The 22102-nt window shown below is 37.9% G+C and overlaps 1 protein-coding gene and 1 non-coding gene across 5 annotated transcripts; both read right to left on the bottom strand.

Annotated features, from left to right (window-relative positions):
* Positions 1-566: 566 nt before the first annotated feature.
* Positions 567-21351, bottom strand: NT5C1B (5'-nucleotidase, cytosolic IB). Of its 4 annotated transcripts, none has more exons than XM_007183484.2 (10): positions 21283-21315; positions 19419-19511; positions 18909-19091; positions 18157-18302; positions 16366-16843; positions 15897-16064; positions 14635-14764; positions 12554-12676; positions 11959-12143; positions 567-899 (listed from the first exon to the last, which is right to left on the bottom strand). In XM_007183484.2, the coding sequence occupies exons 1-10, from the start codon at positions 21313-21315 to the stop codon at positions 567-569; spliced, it is 1872 nt and encodes a 623-aa protein (XP_007183546.2). The 4 variants fall into 4 exon arrangements, with proteins under 4 accessions (XP_007183546.2, XP_007183545.2, XP_057414487.1 ...); XM_007183483.2 differs by having other exon boundaries at positions 16366-16845; positions 18165-18302; XM_057558504.1 differs by having other exon boundaries at positions 16366-16845; positions 18165-18302; positions 18909-19041; positions 19420-19511.
* Positions 15134-15240, bottom strand: LOC114238102 (U6 spliceosomal RNA). Its single transcript, XR_003623524.1, has one exon. It is a non-coding gene; the product is annotated as a U6 spliceosomal RNA (small nuclear RNA).
* Positions 21352-22102: the final 751 nt, after the last annotated feature.

Below are 22102 nucleotides of genomic sequence, written 5' to 3'. Positions count from 1 at the left end.
TTAGATGAAAGTAACCTGTACGAATAACTGCTTTATTTCTGAATAAGCAATGTCAAAATTGGTATACTCATGCAGGTAGAGTGGTATTTTCATTTTTGCATTGATTAAAAGGCTGTTCACAGAGGCAACAGACTAAAAAGCTCCAGTTTTCAAGAGTGTACTTAACCCTTCTCTTTTCACTTGTGAAGACCCACTATTCTATAATGATGATGGGTAATGATTCATTCTAGCTACCAACATCCATAAATGAGCAATGCTTTGTAAAACTAAGTAGGCTTCTGACAAAGTCCTTTAAGCATTCAAGGATTCAAGTTCTAAACTTATTCTAAAGAGTCATCATTATGACTTACACACAGAGGTAGTTGCAATGTCGTCAACAGCATTGACAGCTCCAAGAGAAGTAGCTTGAAGGTAACTTGAGAGTTCAAAATGTTTTAAAAAACTCAAGAGAAAACCTTTCCAAATGAACAAAGTTCTGAGGTCTAATCTACTCTAATTGCCCTAGAGATCCACAAGATGTGGCTTCTGTAATACCAGACTCACTGCTTTATTTCCCCTTCCCATCCCTAATTGTTCTCTTTTTGATTAATTCCATAAGGTACATGAGCTGTGATGGTGCCAAATTTCTGTGCCCCTTCAATGTGGAACATGTGGTCGTCAAAGAAGATGTGGGGCCTTATCTTCACCAAGATGGGACCTTTGGGGGCTCCAGCAAGGAAAAGAGCTTCGTCTATCTCTAGACCCCAGCGGCGAAGGGTTTTCAGCACGCGGGCGCCTGAACTGGCTGCACTCCTAGCTGTAACCAGGTAGGTCCTGATAGGGCAACATAACCGTTCGTCTTTGGCATAAAACTTCTTTTGCAGTCTGCCTAAATCTTCCAGAAAGCCTTTCAAGGGACCCTGTAAAAGGAACATATGTCACAGCTGTCATCCAGTGAGCCAAAGGAAGTGAACGCTAAAAAAGCAGATGTTTATAAGAACTTACAATACTGCATGAAACATGCAGTATAGACCAGTGATACAGTGCTGAAACTCCTTGCATTTATGTGATTATATTTCCTTGTATGGAACCATCCTTGCATTCCTAGAGTAAAACATAGGATGGCCATATAATTTATCATCTAAACACAGATATTTTAAGAGTGAAAGGAGCTTCCATAAAAAGTTGAACCAGGGCAACAGACGTAAACTATCCATGGCAAAATGGGATACTCTGAAAGCTCAGTTAATCAGCAAAAGCACTACTCTTTTGATTTACTTTTTGTGAATTGCACATTTTAACATTATAAAGTGTACTTTTTTATCTTGTTCAATTCCTTCTTGGCTTGAATCCAGTCTTCTCTATATTTACAATTACTTTATATATCTTCACACTTTTATCTTCAACCTTTCTGAACACTTACTTTTAGCTGTACCTCTAGTATAGAACATAGAATTGGATTTTGCTAAGTGATACAATCTGAAAGTCTTAATTTTTAACACAAAAGCTGAGTTTGAGGCCATTTCTATTTATCGATATCACAAATATATGTGATAATGGTTCTGTATTACAATTTGTATTTCATTTTTCGTGTTTAAAGATTTCAAAAGATTGTTCACTGAGTGTCTTTTTTATTTGAACATGTGTGTATGTGTGTTTCTTCTAACATTTAGGAAGGTTTGTATTATTTCCTTCTATTGGTTACCTTTATAACTTTTTATAGTACCCTCAGTCCTCTATTTTTTAAAATCCAGGATCTATTATTTTTTATAATGAAAAATAATGAAATTAGGGTACTTCTTCACCTTTCTCTTACCCTCTATTTTTTCTTCAATCATTTGATTTTAACTGTTTTATCTTTCTCAGTGTTTGCATTTGAATTATTAAAGATTCTTATATTTCTATCTCTCAGCTTTACATTTTATCCTTTGATCAGCTATTGTAATTGAAGATATCAGTACACCTACTCTTCCTTATAACTTTTTCCTCCATATTTTTCCAGTTTTTATTAGTTAAATAATTTCTACATTGTTAGGGCATATAATATGTGCGTTCTCTTCTGTCACTCTAATCCCTGCAGTTGTTTTAGTTTTAGATCTATGGTTAAATATATTCTATGCCCATTTGTGCCTTTGTGTGTTTGTAGTCACCTCCATATTGGCCAAAATGTGTCCTCTTGTATTAGTTTTCTCAAGAATATCTTATGGAAATAATAATCCCTGAGAATATACTATGTTCTTAACTGTTGATCTGTTTCCTTTTTACTTGAATGAGCTTTTGACTGGATATAGAATCTGTGATTTATATTTCCTCTCCACATGATCTTATAAGTAGGGCTCCACTGTGTTTTGCTACTGAGTGCTGCTGTGGAGAAGACTCAGGACAGCTTGATTTTCTTTTCCCCACTTGTGTGTGCAGGGTGCCCAAAGAATTATTTCTTTATTTTTGAAGTCAAATAATATTACTAGGGCATGTCTCAGTGATGATCATTCTCTATTATTTCCCTATAGTATAATGTGGCCTTTAGTTTTTAACCTTTAATAGTTTAATGTATCCATTAAAATATTCTGATAATTCAGGATGTTTTCTTGCCTTATATTTTGATATGTTTGCATCTTTATATCTACCACACACAACCCTATCCTCCTCCCCCCATAACATAATTTCAGTGTTTTCTTCAGGTATTCTAATTTTGCATATGTTGGATTTTCTTTACCTATGACCTATTTCTGTCATTTTTCTCTCTAAAATATTGTTTTTCTATTTGCTCATTTCCAGAGTTCTACCATTTAACATTTTATCATCTCTTCCCTGATTTTGGGGATTTCCACTTTATGACCCAACTTTCTTTTAAGCAAATGTTTAGTCACAGTTTTTACCTATACTTTGGCAACTGTTTCTAGTGAGAGTTCTTCATCTGTTATTAGATTTTGCTCTTCTGTGTCTGCCTTTTTCTCATAGTATCTTTGCATATGTTCTGTGCTAGTTCTCCTTTTATTACCTATCTCTGAAGAAGATTAGTTTTCCTTGGAAAAATTAGAGAGATTCTGGGGAAAGGTCATGGATAGTATTTTAATATTGACTTGTTTTCACAATTCAGAAGCTCCTTTCTTCTCTGCTGTCATGGAAACCATTTTCCACAAACATGGCTTATCTATGTGATCATTTGTTTAATGTTGCTTTGTCTAAGGCTGCACGTATTAGAAAAAAACAAAAAGTCACATAGGTAAAAACACTATAACGTATTATATTATTGTTATTATTTTTTTGGCCACAGAAACAAAGTGTGGGGTAGTGACTGTTGGCAGAAGCTGCCCTGCTCACAGTTTGATTTTGAAACACAGAGGAACACGGCTCTCCCTGATGCTTTTGAGTAATTTTCAAAGAGAATAAATAGGGCTTGGTCAGTTTATATCGCCATGTTCAAACCAGGTACCCATATCATTCTTTCTTTCTTCTATTTTGGGGTATGTTTAACAGTTTATATATTTGTACAGTAGTGTAAGTATGTAATTTTTCAAGAAAAAATATAGAAACATGAAGGAAAGTTACTTGAAAATACCTTTTTGAGGAGTTCTATGATGTAGAACATTTGGATTGCCTTGGATATAGAAAGCTGGAAAGACTGTTACTCCTATCCTAACAACAAGAAAAAGCCAGATAATCTGAAACATCATAATTTTTCTGGAGCCCATGAAAGAGCTGAGGTAGCAGGGCAACCGACTAACACGCAACCTAAGGGAAAAAATTACGGAGAAATCTTCCAGGGCAGATGGAACTCAAGAACTGGCGCATCTTTGGCAGCGCACTAAAGGAAGACATACCAGACGCCATAGAAGCAGGTATGAAAAACTCAGGTAATTTTTAAAAACAAATTGGAAAAGGACAAGTATGGGCTAATGAGAGAACACAGAAGCCCTGGAAGCCACAGACACAAGAAATGCACACTGTTTTCCAGACTCTTTTTTTCCCTATGGATTTCACTAGTTTCTTATGAGAAGGACTGCAGACAGGGTGGAAAATGAAAGAATACAGTCCTTGGTGATGCAGACGTGGAGGAGAGGAGCCGCTGCCACTGTGAGAAAAGACTAAAGATCTACCTTGTCCCATACTTCCTAGGGGACAAAAGTATTAAACTGTTTTGAAGAATGGCTTCAAACACTGTTACCCCCAGGGAACAGGTAAAGATCTACTGCTATGGGGGGAGGGGAAGGAAAAATCCTCCACCCTTGGGAGAGGGGCAGGAGACCCAGACCATTAGATACCACCCCTATCACTGGGAGAAAGGTGAGATCAATGATATAACTTCATCCCTAAGACCTAGGAGGGTACACACTTAGATTTAGACTGATCTGGGACAACAGAGAATGTCTCTTCCTCTCACATCACCACCTGAGCTGGCAGAGACAAACAATAACAGCTGGGAGAAGGGTAACAGTGTGGAGGCCACTCATGAGGCATGGACACAAAGAGAAGGCCTACAGCTGAAAATGGAAAAGGAATGTTATGAAAAACCCTTCACTATCCTACCAGAGGAATGTGAAGCCTGTGATGAAATGAAGGTAACAATAGCAGCAACAAAATGCTTACCTAGTTGAATGCCTGATTTGGTGATTCAATCAATCACACTAATTGCTAGCGGAAGAGGAGCCATGCCTATTACCAGGCAAAAATACTATTAACCAGAGCCTATACTGTCTACAGACTATGATTAGAAATTAATCAAAGATTTATGAGACTACAATAAAAATAAATTAAAAGAGCAATTAACTTTCAAGAGAAAGTAATTAACAGAAGACTCAGTGATGATCTAGATGTCATAAATGTAAGAGAGGAAATTGAAAATAACTCTGATTAATATCTTAACAACTCTATTAAAAGGTGGATGACATACATGAGTAGACTAGTAATTTTAACAAAGAGATGGAAAAGATAAGGGTTGAATGGAAATGTTAGAAATAAAAATTGTGGTACAGAAATGAAGAATGCTTCTAATGGGTTCATTAATAGAGCCAACATAGCTGAGAAAAGAATCAGTGAACTTGAAGATAGGTCAGTAGAAATTACTCAAACTGAAAATAAAGGGAAAAAAATAGTGGGGAAAAAAAGAACAGGGCATTGAAATACTGTGGAATACATATACACACACCATATTCAAACTGCTGAAACACAAAGAAATATAGAAAATCTTGAAGGCAGCCAGAGAAAAATAGACACATTACTTACAAAGGACCAAAGATAAGAATCTCAAACAATTTGTTTTCAGAATTTATGCAGGTCAGAAGACAATGAATGGGTACCTTTAAAGTGCTGAAATAAAAATAGGGTAAATGCAGAAAGCTATAGCCTGTCAAAATAAAATATTTTTCAAAAAAGGAGAGCAAAGAGTTTTTCAGGCAAAAAAAAAAAAACCAAAACTAAGAGCCTTTGGTAACAGCATATCGATTCTATATGAAATGTAAAAAGATGGTCTTCTGGCACAAGGAATAAGATACGAGGGAGAAACCTAGATCTACACAAAGAAATTAAGATTCTTGGAAATGGTTAAAATGAAGATGAATGCAAAAGACATATTTTTGTTTTTTCCTTATTCACTTTAAAGATAATTGACTGCCCAAATAAACAATAGTAGCAAGGTATTATGAGTTTATAGTATAGGTGAAAGTAAAATGTATGCCAATATCACAAAACATGGGAGGGAGGAATTGAGAGTATACTGTTGTAAGGTTCTTACACTGTACATGATGTGGCATAATATTGTTTGAAAGTAGACTGTGATTAATTAATGTTGTATATTGTAAATCCTATGGTAACCACTGTAAAATCTAAAATGAGTAATAAATCAATAGTGGAGATAAAATGGAATCCTAAAAGCATACAATCTACACAATAAATTCAAAAGCAAAAATAATAAAAGGAAAAAGAAACTAAAGTTAATTAAAGATGAAACAAATAGAAAAAGAAGATGGTAGATTTTAATCCAACCAAAGTAATAATCACATTAAATATAAATGATCTATACTATGTATAAAATAGACAACTGATGGGAACATACTGGATAGCACAGGGAACTCTACTTAATGCACTGTAGTGTCCTAAATGGAGGGGATATATGTATGTATGGCTGATTCATTTTGCTGTGCAGTAGAAGGTAACACAACATTGTAAAGCAACTATACTCCAATAAAAATTAATTAAAAGAGTAAACCAACTGTAAAGAAAGAATTTGATTATAATAAAACTTAGTCAGGGCTTCCCTGGTGGCGCAGTGGTTGAGAGTCTGCCTGCCAATGCAGGGGACACGGGTTCGCGCCCTGGTCTGGGAGGATCCCACATGCCGCGGAGCGACTGGCCCCGTGAGCCACAATTACTGAGCCTGTGCGTCTGGAGCCTGTGCTCCGCAACAAGAGAGGCCGCGATAGTGAGAGGCCCGCGCACCGCGATGAAGAATGGCCCCCACTTGCCGCAACTGGAGAAAGCCCTCGCACAGAAACGAAAACCCAACACAGCTATAAATAAATAAATAAATAAAATATTAAAAAAAAAAAAAAAAAAAACTTAGTCAACTTGCAAATAAATAAATAAATAAATAAGATCTAAAAACAGCAATTAAAACACAGGGGTTGTCAGATTGTACAGAAAAACAACAGAAACTATGTAATATCTACAAGAAAACCAATTTAAATATGGAGATATTTTATATGTAAAAACATAAATGGTTAAAAGTAAAAACATAGAAAAGTTGTACCATACAAACATCAGTCCAAAAAAGAAAAAAAAGCTAGAATGGCTGTATGAATATCAGAGAGAGGGGCGTTGCATAATGAAAAGGTAGTAATTTGCCAAGAAGATATAATAATCTTAAATATTTGGGCACCAAACAACAGAAATTAGAAATACATGAAGCAAAAATTATGTAATTGAAAGGAGTAACAGATTAATCCTCAATTATACTTGAAGTCTTCAATGCTGCCTCCTCAATAGTGGATAGAAGAAATAGAAAGAAAATCACTGACAATATTAAACACCTGGGCAATATGACCTGAATAATACACTATTAACTTACCTAATCTAATTGACATTTATTGAATATTCAACCCCAAAACAGCAGGATAAACATTCTTTTCAAGTAGACAAGAAACATTTACCAAGATAGACCATTTATTCTGGGTATAAAATAATCCTCAACAAATTGCAACAGTTGAAATCATAGAAAACATATTATCTGACTACAACAGAATTCTACTTGGAATTAATAACAGAAAGGTATCTGGAAAAATTCCAAATTTAATTTCACAATTAAATAACCCACTTATAAATAACTCATAACTCATAGATAAAGTTACAGGGAATTAAAAAGTACTTTGAATTGAATAAAAATTACAAACCACCTATCTAAATTTATAGGATGCAACTATAGTAGCATTTAGAGGAAATTTTACAGTATTAAATGTTTATTATAGAAAAGAAACCTCAAATCACCTTTAAAAACTTAGGAAGAGCTGGTTATTAAAAAGATAAATAAAATTGTTAAAGCCTAGCATGATTGACCACAAGGGGGGAAGAAAAGAGAGAAGGCAGATATTACTAATATCAGGAATGAAAAGGGATACATCACTAAAGTTCCTAAAAATAGTAAAATCATAATAGTGAAATATGAGAAAATATTTATGCTCGTTAATTCAGTGACTTAACTGAAATGGACAGATTCCTTGAAAGACACAAACTCATAAACTGCCAGAAGAGGAAAGAGAAGAAAGAGAAAATCTGCATAGTAGTTCTGTATCTATCAAAAATAATTGAACTCTTAGTTAAAAGCATTCTAAATAGAAAAGTCCAAGCCCAGATGGCTTCTCTGGAGAATTCTACCATATATTTAAAGAAGAAATAATACCAACTCTACACAAAGTCTTCCAGAAAATAGACAGGGAGAAAATACTACCCACCTCATTTTATAAGGTCAGCATTACTCTATAAGATATTACAAGAAAAGAACACTCAAGAACATAATGGCAAAAAAAATTTTTTTAACTAAATTTTAACAGATTGGATCCAGCAATATATAAAAAGGATAATACAACATAACCAAGTTGAATTTATACCAGCAATGCAATTCATCAATATAATTTATATTTCAACAGACTAGAGAAGCCACATGTTTTTCTCAATAGATACAGGAAAGACATATGACAAAATTCAACATGGATTTATTATAAAACACTAAAACAAAACAGGAATAGAAGGTAACTCCCTTAACCTGACAAAGGGCATCTTGCAAAAAACCTGTAGATAATATACTTAAGAGTCAAAGACTGAATGATCTCCCTCTAAGATCAGGGAATAAGGCAAGGAAGTCCACTCTCATAATGCTTATTGAACATTGTACTGAATGTACTAGCAAGGGTAATAAAGCAGGAAAGATAAAGGACATACAGAATGGAAACAAGATTTTATTCACAGTCCACACTGTCTATGTAGAAAATCTTTAATAATCTACAAAAATTTTATTATGACTAACAAGTGATTTTAACAAAGTTGCAGGATACAAAGTCAGTATACAAAAATAAATTGTGGTTCTGTGTATTTGCAATAAACAAATTAGAAATTAAAAATTTTAAAGTATCATTTATAATAGCATCAAAAGTTATTAAATACTTAGGTATGAATCTAATAAACTTTGTGTGATAGCTATATGCTGAAACCTACAAAACACTGATGAAAGAAATTAAATATGACCTAAATAAATGGAGAGATATACTATGTCCATAGGCTGAAAAACTTGATATTGTTAAAATATCTATTCTCCCAAGATTAAGCTATAAATTCAACATAATCACAATAAAAATTTCAGCAGGATTTTTTTCCAGAAATGGACAAGCTAAGTTTTAAATTTATATGTAAATGCAAAGGAATCAGAATGTCAAAAGAATTTTGAAAAATAACAAATTTGGAGGACTCCTGCCACCAGATCTCAAGTCTGACTATAAAACTATGATAATCAAGACAGTGTGATATTGGCAAAAGGACAGATACCTATATTAAAGGAAAAGAAAGCCAGTCTTTTCCACAAATAGTGCTGAAACAATTAAGATATATCCATAAGTAGTAAAAATGAACCTTAATACTTTGCACAAATGCATCAACTCAAACAGGTAATAATTCTGAAAAAAAACCCCCATAAAATTCTAAAAACTTCAGTTCAGAAACATAGGAGGAAATTTTTGCCTTGGGTTAGCAAAGATTTCTTAGATATGACATAACAAGCACAATTCATGAAAGAACAAATAGATAAATTGAATTTCATTAAAATTATAAGTTTCTGCTCATTGAAGGACACTGAAAAATATTAAAAGAGTGAAAAGACAAGGACAGACTGAGAGAAAATATTTGGAAAACAAATATATGATAAAGGACTTGTATCCAGAATTGTAATACAAAGAACTTTCACATCTCAATAATGAAATAAAAAACAACCCAATTCACATGAGCAAGAGATTTGAACAGATATTTTTGCCAAAGAATACATATGATGGCAAATAAGCACTTGATAAAGTGTTCAATATCATCTGTCATTAGGGTAATGCAAATCAAAACCACAATGAGATGTAACCACCAGAACAGCTTAAAACAAACAAACAAATGAAAAACAACTGACATTACCAAATACTGGCAAGGATGCAGAGCAAAAAATCTTTCATTGGAAATGCAAAGTGGTGTGACCACTTTGGGAAATAGTTTGGCACTATCTATAAAGTTAAACGTATACTTATCCTGTGACCTAGCAATCCTACTCCGAGATATTTACCCATGAGAAATGAGATTTTTGTGTTTACACAGAACCCTGTATGCAAATGCTTCAAGTAGTTTTATTTATAAATGCCAAAAACTGGAAATGACCTAAATATCCTCCAATAGATAAATGTATAAAAAAATGTGGTACATCCATAGAACAGACTACCACTCAGCAGTAAAAAGGAACGCACTACTGATACAGGGAATGACACAGATGAATCTCAAATGCATCATTCTAAGTAAAATAAGTCAGATTCAAAACATTGCATCCTATGGGGTTCCATTTATATGACACCTGGAAAAGGCAAAACTATAGGGACAGAAATCAGATTAGTGTTTGACAGATCCTGAGGATAGGGGTCTAGGATGACTACAAAGAAGCACAAGGGAATTCTGTGAGTATTTTGAGTTTGATCGTGGTTTCACGACTGTACATGTATGTTTGTCAAAACTCTCAGAACTGTGCACTAAAAATGATGAATTATACTACATATAAAGTATACCTCAACAATTCTGATTAAAACACACACACACACACACACACACACACACACACACACGGAGATCACTATCCCAGAATGGTGAAATGAGAGAGATCAAATCAGGAGACGTCCATTACTTGTCATGGTACCACATTGGAGGCTTTATAAGCTACAATGAGAGTGGCTAAATTAATCCCGTCCAGCTGTCCCATTTGCTGGTGACTCTCAGATCTCCTCCATTGGAGACAGTTGGGATATTGTCATGATGAAACCATAAGCCCCATGACCAACATAGTTGAAAGCCTTGGTTAGGAATCATATCTCATAACTTCCTTCTCTTCAGTGGAAACATCTGGCAAAGCCTGGTCTTTATAGGAAAGCTACCCTTTCTATGTGAAAAATACCATATTTTTCCACTGTCAGAAGGACCACATTATGAAAACAAGTATGCTTAGTAAAAATTCATTGGGTATTCCTGCAATAACTAGTGTTGAACTTTACAATTTCAGTTGTTTAATGGGAAAAATGATTTAAAATATGGAGAAAAGAACTGATAAGTACAGAATCTAAAAGAAATTTGGATTCTTTCCCTGAGATGAAAAAAATGGTATTTTAAGATTATCTTGAAATAATTCTTGTTTTGAAGTTTTTTTTTCTTTTTAAGTGCTCTTTTTTAGAGATCTTGAACATTTTAATAATGCTTAAAGGCTAATGTACAATGGGCTCTAAATTTCAGCAAAGCAGACTTATGTAAAATATAACAAGGGTTTTCCTCTCAATAGTAAACTTTGCTAACACTGAACAACTTTTTGACATGAGCTCAAGGCTTCTAAAGAAGCTATTTAGGAAGGGGCTGTGAAGTTAAACATCACACAAAAAAACACACAGAATTTAAATATCACTTGCTGTAATGTGAGGTAAGTTAGTAAAACTTTCATCTTTCAATTAGTCTCTTCCTACTTTTATAAATGTAATAAAACTAACAATATTTAAGATCTTAAGTTCAAGAAGAGCTGAGAAAAAAAGGCCAATTTAAAAAAAAGGCCTAGGTAAGATTCATAGATTAAAACTGAATGATCCATTATTTCATATTCATTTTGGAGAATACTTTGATGTTCAAATCTCCTTTGTTTCAGAAGTGCAGGTTTTGTTCATTTCAGACCATGACTTTTAACACTTCGGTTCATGGATTGATTCCAAAAAACCTAAAATTTTAATTGTTCATACTTTGTACTTGCTGGGGGCTCATTATTTGATTTAGTTTAAACTCTCAGTTTTGCAGATTTTTCTCAATTAAGTGCTACCTTTATGGAGTTTAAGGGTATGGACAGAGAGGTTCAACAAATGTTTACTGACCTATTGGAAATAACCTTACTATTTTGAGAACTATTATGTAGAAATGGCTAGTTGGTAAGCCGTATTACCTCTGTTACTCATAATTTGGAGGAGATGAACTTTTTCTCATGAGAAGATCATAGAAACATTTCCAAAAGGATAGATAAAAGAATGCTAAAATTAAAAAAAAAGTTGGCAGGAGATGCTTTAAAATAAGGAGTTCATGAAACAAGGGGAGAAAACTACAAAGGATAAGAAGTGAGGAGTGGCCTGCCTAAAAAAATTTAAAAGTCATCCCAATGAAGAAATATTTATATTGGTATGTTGGAAAATAAGTAGATCAAAATTAATTAGAGCTCATTGAACCTACCTGAGCAAGAGGCTTATTCTCAAATAGTGCTTCATGTTGAAAGAATTTGTCCAGCCCGTGCTCCTTGGTAATATGGTCAGACTCGTCAGAAAAGAGGACGGCATCCCCATCAAAGGCCACACGGAGCTGTGTGTCACAGTAAGCCATGTCTTTGGCTCCATCAAACATTGTTGCAGAGGCGATCCCTGGAAGACCGTTGGAATTAATTAATACTCTTCTTAGGACCATATGTTTTAGTGTCTATTTAAAAAAAAAAAAAATTCTTCCCAGACCTCGAATTTCCTCTCTCGCTATTACCTGACGACACAACTCTTCTTCACAACCACACATCTCAAAACAGTTGTCTTTGTACTGCCTCCGTTTCTATAAGGGATGGGAAAATGTAAAATGGGTGTAGGATAGGATAATCACTGAAGATGTCCACCTCCATGAAGGTGAAAGCTCTAAAAGACAAACTTAAGGGCTGCCACTTGTGGAAACACCTTAGCAGAAAACCCAACAACGACATAAACCACATAATCATACGTGAAGGCCAATGGAATGAAACACTAGTGCAGACCTCTTTATTAACTAGAGAGAGGAAACCAAGTAATACCTTCTTGTATTGCTTCTTGTACTTTTTCAGAATCCGCAGAAAGATACAAGTTGGTAAGATATGCCTTCAAATAGCCAATGGGGCTTTTTCCACCAGTCAGACAGAAGCGGTCAATTAGTAATCCTATTATCAGGCAAGAAAGACTTTGTTATGTCAGAGACTAAAGACAGTATACTTACTGGAAATGCAAGTGAAAGTTACCTTAGGAATAAATGAGTGCCTACTGAAGTTTTAGAACTACCTTTGTAGTACCAATATTGAAACATGTCTCAGCTATTTTATATAATGGTGCATGACAGTTTATGAAGTATAGCCAGATAGGCCATGCCAGTTTACTCTCAAACAGCTGTTACGGCAGGCATTATTATCCTCATTACAGAAAAGGAAACTGAGACATAAAGACTGTCTAAGCCCAGTGCTTCACATTGACTCTTGTCTAGACTAGAACAGTGCACTTTTCCTTTAGCTACAGCATCCTCACTTGTTGAGAGGGCCAGTTAAGATGTAGCTCTGTTTTTAAGTACCATTTTAGTATTTCTTTAGTAACAATACAATAGTAATAGCAAGTAGTGATAGCATTTAAACTGTTTCCCCAAAACAACAACAAAAGGTCTGAAATTGTCTCTCTTGACTTGAAATGTTAAATGCAATCATTAGCAGACTAACATTAATATACCATTAAATGCCTTTCAAATCAACAACAGTTAAAAAACCCCACTAGATGTTGGTGAGAGGTTTGTAAAATAGGCACTTACATACACTATGGATGAAAGTATAAATTGGTACAAGCTGTCTAGAAAGTAATTTGATTTTTATTGATAAAAGTATCGATAGCTTTTAAGCAGCTTATACCTTTTGACCTAGGATTCCTTTAGATCACAATTCACTAAGGAGCCAGGCATGTAAACAGATAATTATAATATAGAAAAGACCATAGCAAAGGGAGATACAAATTGCCTTCAGCACCGAGAGAAGGTAAATAACTAACTCTTCAGGTGAAAAGTTGTTATTCCATGAGCAAGGCTGCAGAAGATTGGGCTTTATTTGTTCATTAACAGAATTAGTATGTAAATAACTAGAATTCCTCATGCTACTAAGCTCAATAGGCTTAGTGTGGTGAGGGACAGATAGACTTAAATCACCTACTAAATCAAATAAGGCTGTTTTGTAAAAATAATAGCTGTCCTTTATTGAGTGATTACACCACTCATCTCCGCTAAAGCTTCTATATACATTCTCTCTCTTCATAGCATAATACTATGAAGACTGCGTTTTTGAAAGGTAAACATATTTTCAACTGTGTATCAGTAAGATGTTGGCCTTATAATTAGGATAATATAATATAAAACTTATAACTTGTAATAGATAGTGATTATTTGTAAATATGCCTAATTTAAGCCTAGAAGTTAAATATGCCAAATTTAAACCTTATTTTGACTTGACATACCCTTAAGACTGGATATGTCACTTAGAAAGTGGGCTAAAGGTCCCCACATAAGAAGTCAGGTAAATTCATAAGAGGAAAAATGAGGACCTCCCCTTAAAGTCACCAACACACTAATGGAAATGCTATGAAGAGACTAGTGTCAAACCAATTTTCCCTGTAAAGGAATAAAGACAGTTTTGCTGGCATGAGTATGAATTTGATGTGTGGAGAGAGCAGCCGGGGAGAGTCAGATGTTAAGAGTGGAAAGGAAAGGTAAAAACCTTTAAACCTTTAACATGCATCTGTGGTGAGCAAGAAGTCTGATCGCACAGAGAAAGCCCTGGGTTGACGGCTCCTTGAAGTCAAGTTCAGAAGTGAAAAACATAAAACAGAGAAATATATTGCAGGACCTGGGATTAAGACTTTGAAATTCACACTTGACAAGTTAAGTCCAGAGCTTTGGGCCCAACTCTGTGCTGAAGTTAAAAATGAACATGGCCTCTCTTGTTCTGACATAGGCAAATAAACATTCCTCACGCAGAAGGGGGTGTCACTATCAGACACTGCATTAGTTAGGCCACAGTGAGCAAAATAACATGGCTTCTCTCTTCCAGAGCAGCGAGCTGTTCTTCCACACGGTATTTATTTTACTTACCATAGTGATTGACGCTGTTTATAAGCCGCACTCCCACTTGGGCATGGTTATTAGTCATCAGAACAATATCAAATAAGTCCTGTTCATCAGGATACAGCTCACGGAGTCTAGCATTGACATGCTGCAGTGCCTGAAGGTTACAAACACAAATGTGTGTGAAGAGGGCCAGGCAAAGTGGGCATTGGGGGTCTGGGGAGAAGGGATCCCGTAGGTGTCCAATTCAAGCCCTGAAGACTCTTCACTGAGAGACTGTGGCTCCTTTAAGGCAGGGTTATGCCATTCATGTCAGTATTTTCAGCCTCGCATACATAGGACTTCAGTTAATGTTTCCTGAAAGATGGGTAATGTTTGTTGAAAATTGTTACAACATTTGGTTTACTAGAATTATTTCTGTGAAGTACATAGATAGGCTCAGGCTAACCCTTTTATGGTTTGTCTGTTTTTGTTTTTGATTCATAAAACCTGCCTTTCTTGATCATCTGATGATTATTTTTTAGTGAAAAGTATAGTCTGCTTCAAGAATTTTCATGTTATCCTTGTGCAGAGGCCATGCTAATGGTCCCTGTGTTGTTCCAATTTTAGCACATGTGCTGCCAAAGTGAGCATTTTGTATATTTTTTAAAACATGAGTCTCTAGAATAGGTTTGTGGTTTCCTCTCATGCTTCCACTATGCCTCATAACTACTTTCTACTTACAACACGTGGAGGTGTCATTTGTTTCTGCCTGGTTATGATGTTATTGTGTAATATTTGTATAAGTTATATATGGGGTCAGAGCTATAAGTGCTGTACATTTCAGTGTAAGTTCCAAGAACCTTACTTTCTCTATTAAAGTCATGCCCCTAAGTGCCAAGAGCATCTTGACTTTCTTAATATGCTGTGTTTGGGGCAAGAGCAGCTAAAGTGAATTTAATGTCATTTGAATGGGGTGTTTTATTTCTACTGCTTGGAATTGTAAACTCATTATTGCTTCTGGTTACTGCTCCTTCTATGGAGAGAACAAAAGTTTCTGTTACAGGTCTCAGGATTTGGACTCCACTTAGGGAAGTTCAACATGCCAAATCTAGGGCTGCAGTCCCTCCCTCAACAGTGTGGAAGCTTCTGTTAAAATATAAACTGACCTGGGGTAGACTTAAAAAAGGCAAGAATGACAAGTGTGGACTAGGAATTATAAGGAAAGCTGGATGAGATCCCAGGGATTAGCATGAGTCCTTCCCTGCCATCCAGAGTCCCGGAGGGCCAAAGACAGCTTTGCAGAGTACCTTGACAAAGCGGAAGGCCGGCCCTGGGGCCAGGACGACATTCTCATTGGAAAGCTGATACTCCATGTACTTTTCCAGACCCTCTTCCTTGTAGATTTTCCTGCCGTCCACCATGTTGAAGAGCGCACGGGATGACACAGCGATGGTGATGGCATGCTTGGGTTTGGGCTGCAGAGAGGGGCACCGACAGGAGGACGAGTCACACAGACCTGAAGGGATCAGGAATGGGCCTCATCCCAGGGCAGGGTGGGAAGGAAACAGTTGGGTCCCGGCTTGGAGGACTGGGTGCTGGAGGCAGCCAAGGGCTGGGTCCTGGAGGCTGCTGTGCAGAGGGGTAGGTTTAGGGAGGAGAAGAAGGGGCCTGGGTGAACTTCCCTGTACCATGGAGAGGAGGGAGGCTGAGAGAGGTCCGGCCGCGGGGCTGCGTGGAGCGGCAACCCGGGTACCAGGGGAGGCGGGCCCTGCTCACCGGCCTGGGGCGCGAGGAGCTCGGTGTCTTCTCGTACAGTGTTCTCACAGATGCCCAGTAGGCATCGTCCTCGTCCTCCTCTTCCTCTCGCTGCCTGACCAGGTCAGACATACAGTCTTGATCCAGCTGTGACGGGTAGAGAGCCCTGCGCTGGGCATAGGATTTCCATTCAGTGGGGGGCGTGCGCGGATATTCCCGCTGGTGCGTATCCCTGGAATCTCGCGAGTCTCGCGACTCTCGCGAGTCCCGCGACTCTCGGATTTCCCGCCCCAGGCCGGGAGACCAGGCGTCGGAATTCTCAGCCATCTTGGTGCTGCGCCGGGACCCGGTCTGGAGTTGGACCTCCGGGGTCGTGGAAGAACGTGAGTCGAGCGCAATGGTTGGTGTGGGTGGCGAGGGCTGCGCTGAGAGCGGCTTTGGCGACTCTTGATGGCTAGGGGAGGTGGATGAAGTCCGGGAGGTCGTGGAGCTACTGGGGGGCTGGAGCAAGAAAGTGGGCTTCTGAGTTAGATGCCCGCCTAGGGTCCCCGTCCTCATCCCTGCCCAGCTGGAGTCGAGGAGCTGTCCCCCTTCTCTGTGTTCCATTCCTAGCTCTTAGGTGGATCCTGGTTCATCTCAGCTCCTTTAAGTAGGGCTTAAAGGGGCTCAGACGTTTCAAGGCTCCATATATTAGACATTTCTGTTACATGGACACAGAGACAGACTGCTTTCATTTCCCCCCAGTTGTTCCATCAGCACCTCGCACTTTTTTTTTTCTTTTGGAGTAGATAGGGTAGAGGTCCTTTTCCTTGCCCCTAGGTAGCTGGCGCATAGTTTGCAAAGTTCTGTCACTTTCTTCACATATACCTGCTCAGTCAGAGACCTTCAGGTAGGATAGAGGGCTTGAGGAAGGGACCTTGCTTGCCACTGCCTCCATCTGTGACCTCCAGTTAACTTGATGAGCAGCTAGACCAGAAGTTCCCACCAGAAGGCTCTGCAAAGCACCTCAGGGGCATCTGTCTCCACATTTGCTCTGTGATTAATGCAGTGAGTGCTGGGAAGGTCAGTAGGCTGGAGAATCAAGTGTCTCCCCATCACCTTCAGAGCTTCTTGTGCCAGTGAAGCTCAATTGGAGAGAACCATCTTCCTAAATAGGAACTGGTTCTAGTCATTCTAGAGAAAGGACTCCTTCACTAAGGTATGAGATAGATTATTAAGCATCCATATGTTATTCCAGTTTTTGTGATTATTTCACGTGTTTCAAAGGACATGTTCTTGGTTAGATTATTGAGCCAGTCCTCACAGAGACAGATGGATTGGTTCTCCCGGTGTCTGGGCCTGTGTCACACTCTGCATCCAAAAACTAATTCTCACAACAAACTTTTTCTTCTTATGTGACTAGGCCTAGTTAAGGGCTCAAAGCGTCACACAACCTAATACTCTTCAACAATTTATCTGCTTTGTTGACATTTTCACCCCCTCTTCTGAGTCTTGGGTACTCAATGAATAGTTTTTGAATGTGTGAAGGAAGGAAGGAGAAACCATGGAGTTTAATCATTCAATGTGCAGTTTATAGACCTAGAGATCCTAGGTTTTAATCTAGCTCTATGAGCATTACTAGTGTGAAATCTTAGGCAAGTTACTCTGCGTTTCAGTTTTCTTACTCTAGGGATTGATGGGGATGGGGGTCTGTGAGGGCTAAGTTAGCTAAAAGATATAAAGTACACGGAACAGGGCCTGGCACATGGAAAGCATCAATCTATGTTATTATTATTATTATTATTCTGGCATGTACTCTTCCCTTTCATTCCCATCTCTACCTTAAGACTTGTGTTCTTGCTTCTGGACTCATCTACTGATGGAGCTCTGGTGGATGGGCTCCGTGAAGTTCGAGACCACTGATTTCTCACTAGGTACCCTCGAGAGTCTGTCTTCGGCAAGGTTAATTCTTGTGATCCCTTCCAAGGAGAGAAGAGACCCAGGAGTGTAATACCCCACTACCGAGTCCTCCCACACAAATGCTTACGAAACAGCCATGGCAAGCTAAATATAGCAGTGATCAATGAGAAGGCCCCTGCCCTCTAGGACGTGTAATTCAGTCTTGGCCCTTGTGTATTATTCTAGCTCTGGCCTAATCCTAACTTCTGTGAGGAGCAATAAAGTGGGAATCTACCTGGAAGAGCATCCAAAACCAAGAAACAAGTCTGATATCTCATAGTTTTTCACCTGTGACTCTTATGCGGAACTTAGTAGAGTTGAGCATTTTTCCTCCCTTTTCCCCACTTCCGCCCTTAAGGATAAGCTTGTTAGCAGATGCTGAAAAGACATACCCAACATTTTTGACCAAATTACAAAGATGAAGGCCGCTGGTACCTCAACAAGGCTGTAGCGGGACTCCCAGGCAGCTGCAGAAGAGGGAATAGCGCCCTCTAGCACTGCCTTTGGGAGGAACAGGATGGAGGAGACCATGGAGAGGCAAGTGGAAGTTTCCATCCCCGTATCCTTCCCCTCACTCAGATTGCCTCTGGTTCCCCTCCAAAGTTAGTAGTTTAGTCTCTGCTCACCCTGATCACGGTGATCTGCCAGCCCTGCTCCCACAACAGGCACATGTGAATATAAATACGTATCATGCGGCAGGGGCCAAGAAGCACTTTTCCCTCAGCTGCACAAAGGCAGCGTCTACACGACGAGTGACCCCGCATGGGGCAGCATCTCAGCGAGTGATGCGGTATGACTGCACGCCTCATCTGAAAGATGGTGCAGAAGGTGGTCAATGCGATGGCCGGACTCCCCTTGCCTCCCTGATTTGAACAAAGGCCAGTCTCCTCCCACAGGCTGAGCAGAGGTTTCTACGCCATTTATTCTGCATGAACATTGGGATGTATGCTGGATGGGTAGGCAGGGGCCAGCTTCTTCTAGTATTTTCTTAACCTCGCCACGAGGACGTTAGGTGTCCCTTAATACAAACCTTGATAACTCAGTCTTTTCTCCCCAAACTCCCCTGCCCGCTAATATTTTTTTATTATGCTGTCGGCTCTTTAATTCTCTCACCAACTCTGAAGAGGTCAGCTCACCTGGGTGCTCAGACGAACTCCTGATTTCTCAGAATCCTTTCTAGATTTGTCTGCTTCCAGGCTGTCTTTTGAGTACCTCGGTCCAGTCTCATTCTTAATATGGAAACAAAGAATGTTTATTAATTTTTCATCTCGGGGCATTAGAAACCTTGGGTTTGGGGAATCAAAGGATAAATGAAAGTTAGAATTTGTCTCTTTGGCACTATCAAAAATATAAATTATAGATATTATTTTTCCTCTGTTCTAACAAGAATGAGTAAAAAGAACACATATCAGACAACTATACAAACAGATTTTTATATAGAAATTTGTTGGTTTATAGATTTGAGACATGAAGCATTTATCATTTACAAAATGGTAACATGGGAAATGCTGTGGGAGAATTTCCCAGGGGTCAGCAGGACTTGGATTTAAATGTGAAGCTACTCACACAGAACAACTTTTTTTCTCTGTTACTCTGAAGGTTGCTACTTATGGAACTTTTTCATTTGCCATGTAGAACTGAAACTTCTCTTGTTTGTTTTATTCATAAACCAATTTTCTGTGGATCTGAGCCTCATCAATAATAGATTTTTTAAATCAAGGACTTTAATCCTGTACAGATCAGTCAACAGGCACGTCTTTTATTCATATTCTCTAACTATTCATAGCATCAAGAGTGAAAAGAGGTCTCTTATTAACAAACTAATAGGGAAGACCATGTAGGGGAGCATAAGAAAATGGCTTATTTCATGGACATCTATTCAAATATTTGTTTTCATTTTCAACTGCAGGAAATACTGTTGTATTGGAACAGTGTTTCTATTGTTTCCTGCCAATTTGGTAGCTGTAATGCAATCGAGATTAGTGTTATTTATCTGTTTAAGGAGCTCAACTTCTGGCATAGACCAGAGTGCTCAGGGGCAGTCTGTTAATCTCTTTAGGCTCTGTGCCTTGCACCCAGGAAAAATCTCATTGATGTTAGTTGAATGACTGAGTCTATGTCTGAAGAGAATGGCATAGCTGCATAATCCTAGAACTAATCCTAAAATCTTTCCATCAACCCCCTCAACACTATCACCATGAAGTCCTGTCACTTACTCCAAAAGATATTTTAAATCTAGTCCCTCTTCTCCATTCCTGTTCCAGGCTTCAGATCGTTATGGGTCTGCATTCTTAGAATATAGCTTTTGACCAGATTTCATGGCCTTAAATCCTCTCAACTTCTAGATCCACCTACCCCATTTATTTAGGGTGATATTTATACAATGTAAATCTGCTTATGCTTCATTTCTGGATACACTCTTCATTCGCTTGGTTAGAGAGACCAGGAGTCTCATGATGTATCCTGTCTACCTCCAACTTGTGTGCCCTCCACTCTACACTCTATCTCTATGTTCTGTTTTTGCCAAATGACTTGTATTTGTCTATGTACCACCCTTATATTTTATAACCTCCTTTTCCCTTCAGTGTTCTTCAGAACCAAGCTCAGCACGACCTGGGAGAAGTTCTCAGTATTAAACATTCCTCTGTGTTGCCTGTGTCTTTTGTACATACTTTTACTGAGTACTGAATTGTACTTTGTTTATGTATTCTCTTTCCTACTAGGTTGTGCATTCTTCAAAGATAGCAACTGTGTTTTCGCCTCTTACCACTAACATATGAGCGTTTGCTCAATAAGTGCTGACTTATTGGATGGACTTACACCACATGATTTCATCTCCTTTTTCTCCACTCTTCATGTTCTTTACTTCTCCTTTTGTCTCTATGTGTGGTCATCATCTGAAATTTGATTGCTGCAGAGCATTTCCAGAGGCAAATGATGGACTGATATCTACACTTCCTCAGTTCTTTGGCAAGATTCTAGGACATTCAATTCACTGACCTTCTTTTTCTGTTTCAGAGATGTTTGACTCATTTCTTTAACTATTGAAATTCTTTTGTTGTTATGCAGGTTTTCCTCTCCCCAGCTCCATTTCCTGTTGTTTCTGTTGCTCAGTCTCGGTTTGCATTTAGAATGTCAAATTTATGACATCACATGTGATTCCATAGTAACTAACTGACTCTCTGAATATGTGACTTAAAAAATAAAAAGAAATAGTATTATTTGAGTGCATCCACTCATAACCATTGTCTGGGTTTTTAGGAATCAATGTCTAAACAATGTTCAAATGTTTAATAGGTAGCAATATCAGTATTACTGCTTCCTTCTTTTTAAATCTCTTTAACTTTAGTAAGTTACTCATTGTATCAATTCCATTCGTGGCTGTACATTTTCTGGTACTGCCAAAATGAATGGCAAACTCATTTGTGGACCCGAGCGTTTATTATTGTTTATCCTGACAGATTTGGGAGAACTTTCTGAAAATCTGGAGACTTTTTAACAGCTGAGATCTTGTTCTAGACACAGAGTTTAGACTTGAGTTTAGCTTTAGTGTTTGGTGTTTCTTTCACAATGGGAAGGCCATTTCCATTTATTAAGTCAAAGCACTTAATGTGGCTAAACATAGTGTGGCAGAATGATACTTGCACTGTTTTTCCTGGTGTTTGCCCCATCTTTAAACGTTCTTAAACACAATCTGTCCCTCTTGTATACACACAGAGAAGAATATGTAAAATCCAGTCCTTGACTCTGGTTTATAACGTCCAATAATGTTCTTCACTTATGGTTCTGATTTTAGGTAAGACACATGCGCCATGCCAGC

The sequence above is a fragment of the Balaenoptera acutorostrata genome, chromosome 12 (genome assembly GCF_949987535.1).
Source record: "Balaenoptera acutorostrata chromosome 12, mBalAcu1.1, whole genome shotgun sequence".
Lineage (NCBI taxonomy): Eukaryota > Metazoa > Chordata > Mammalia > Artiodactyla > Balaenopteridae > Balaenoptera > Balaenoptera acutorostrata.
This window is presented reverse-complemented; position numbering and strand designations above follow the sequence as displayed.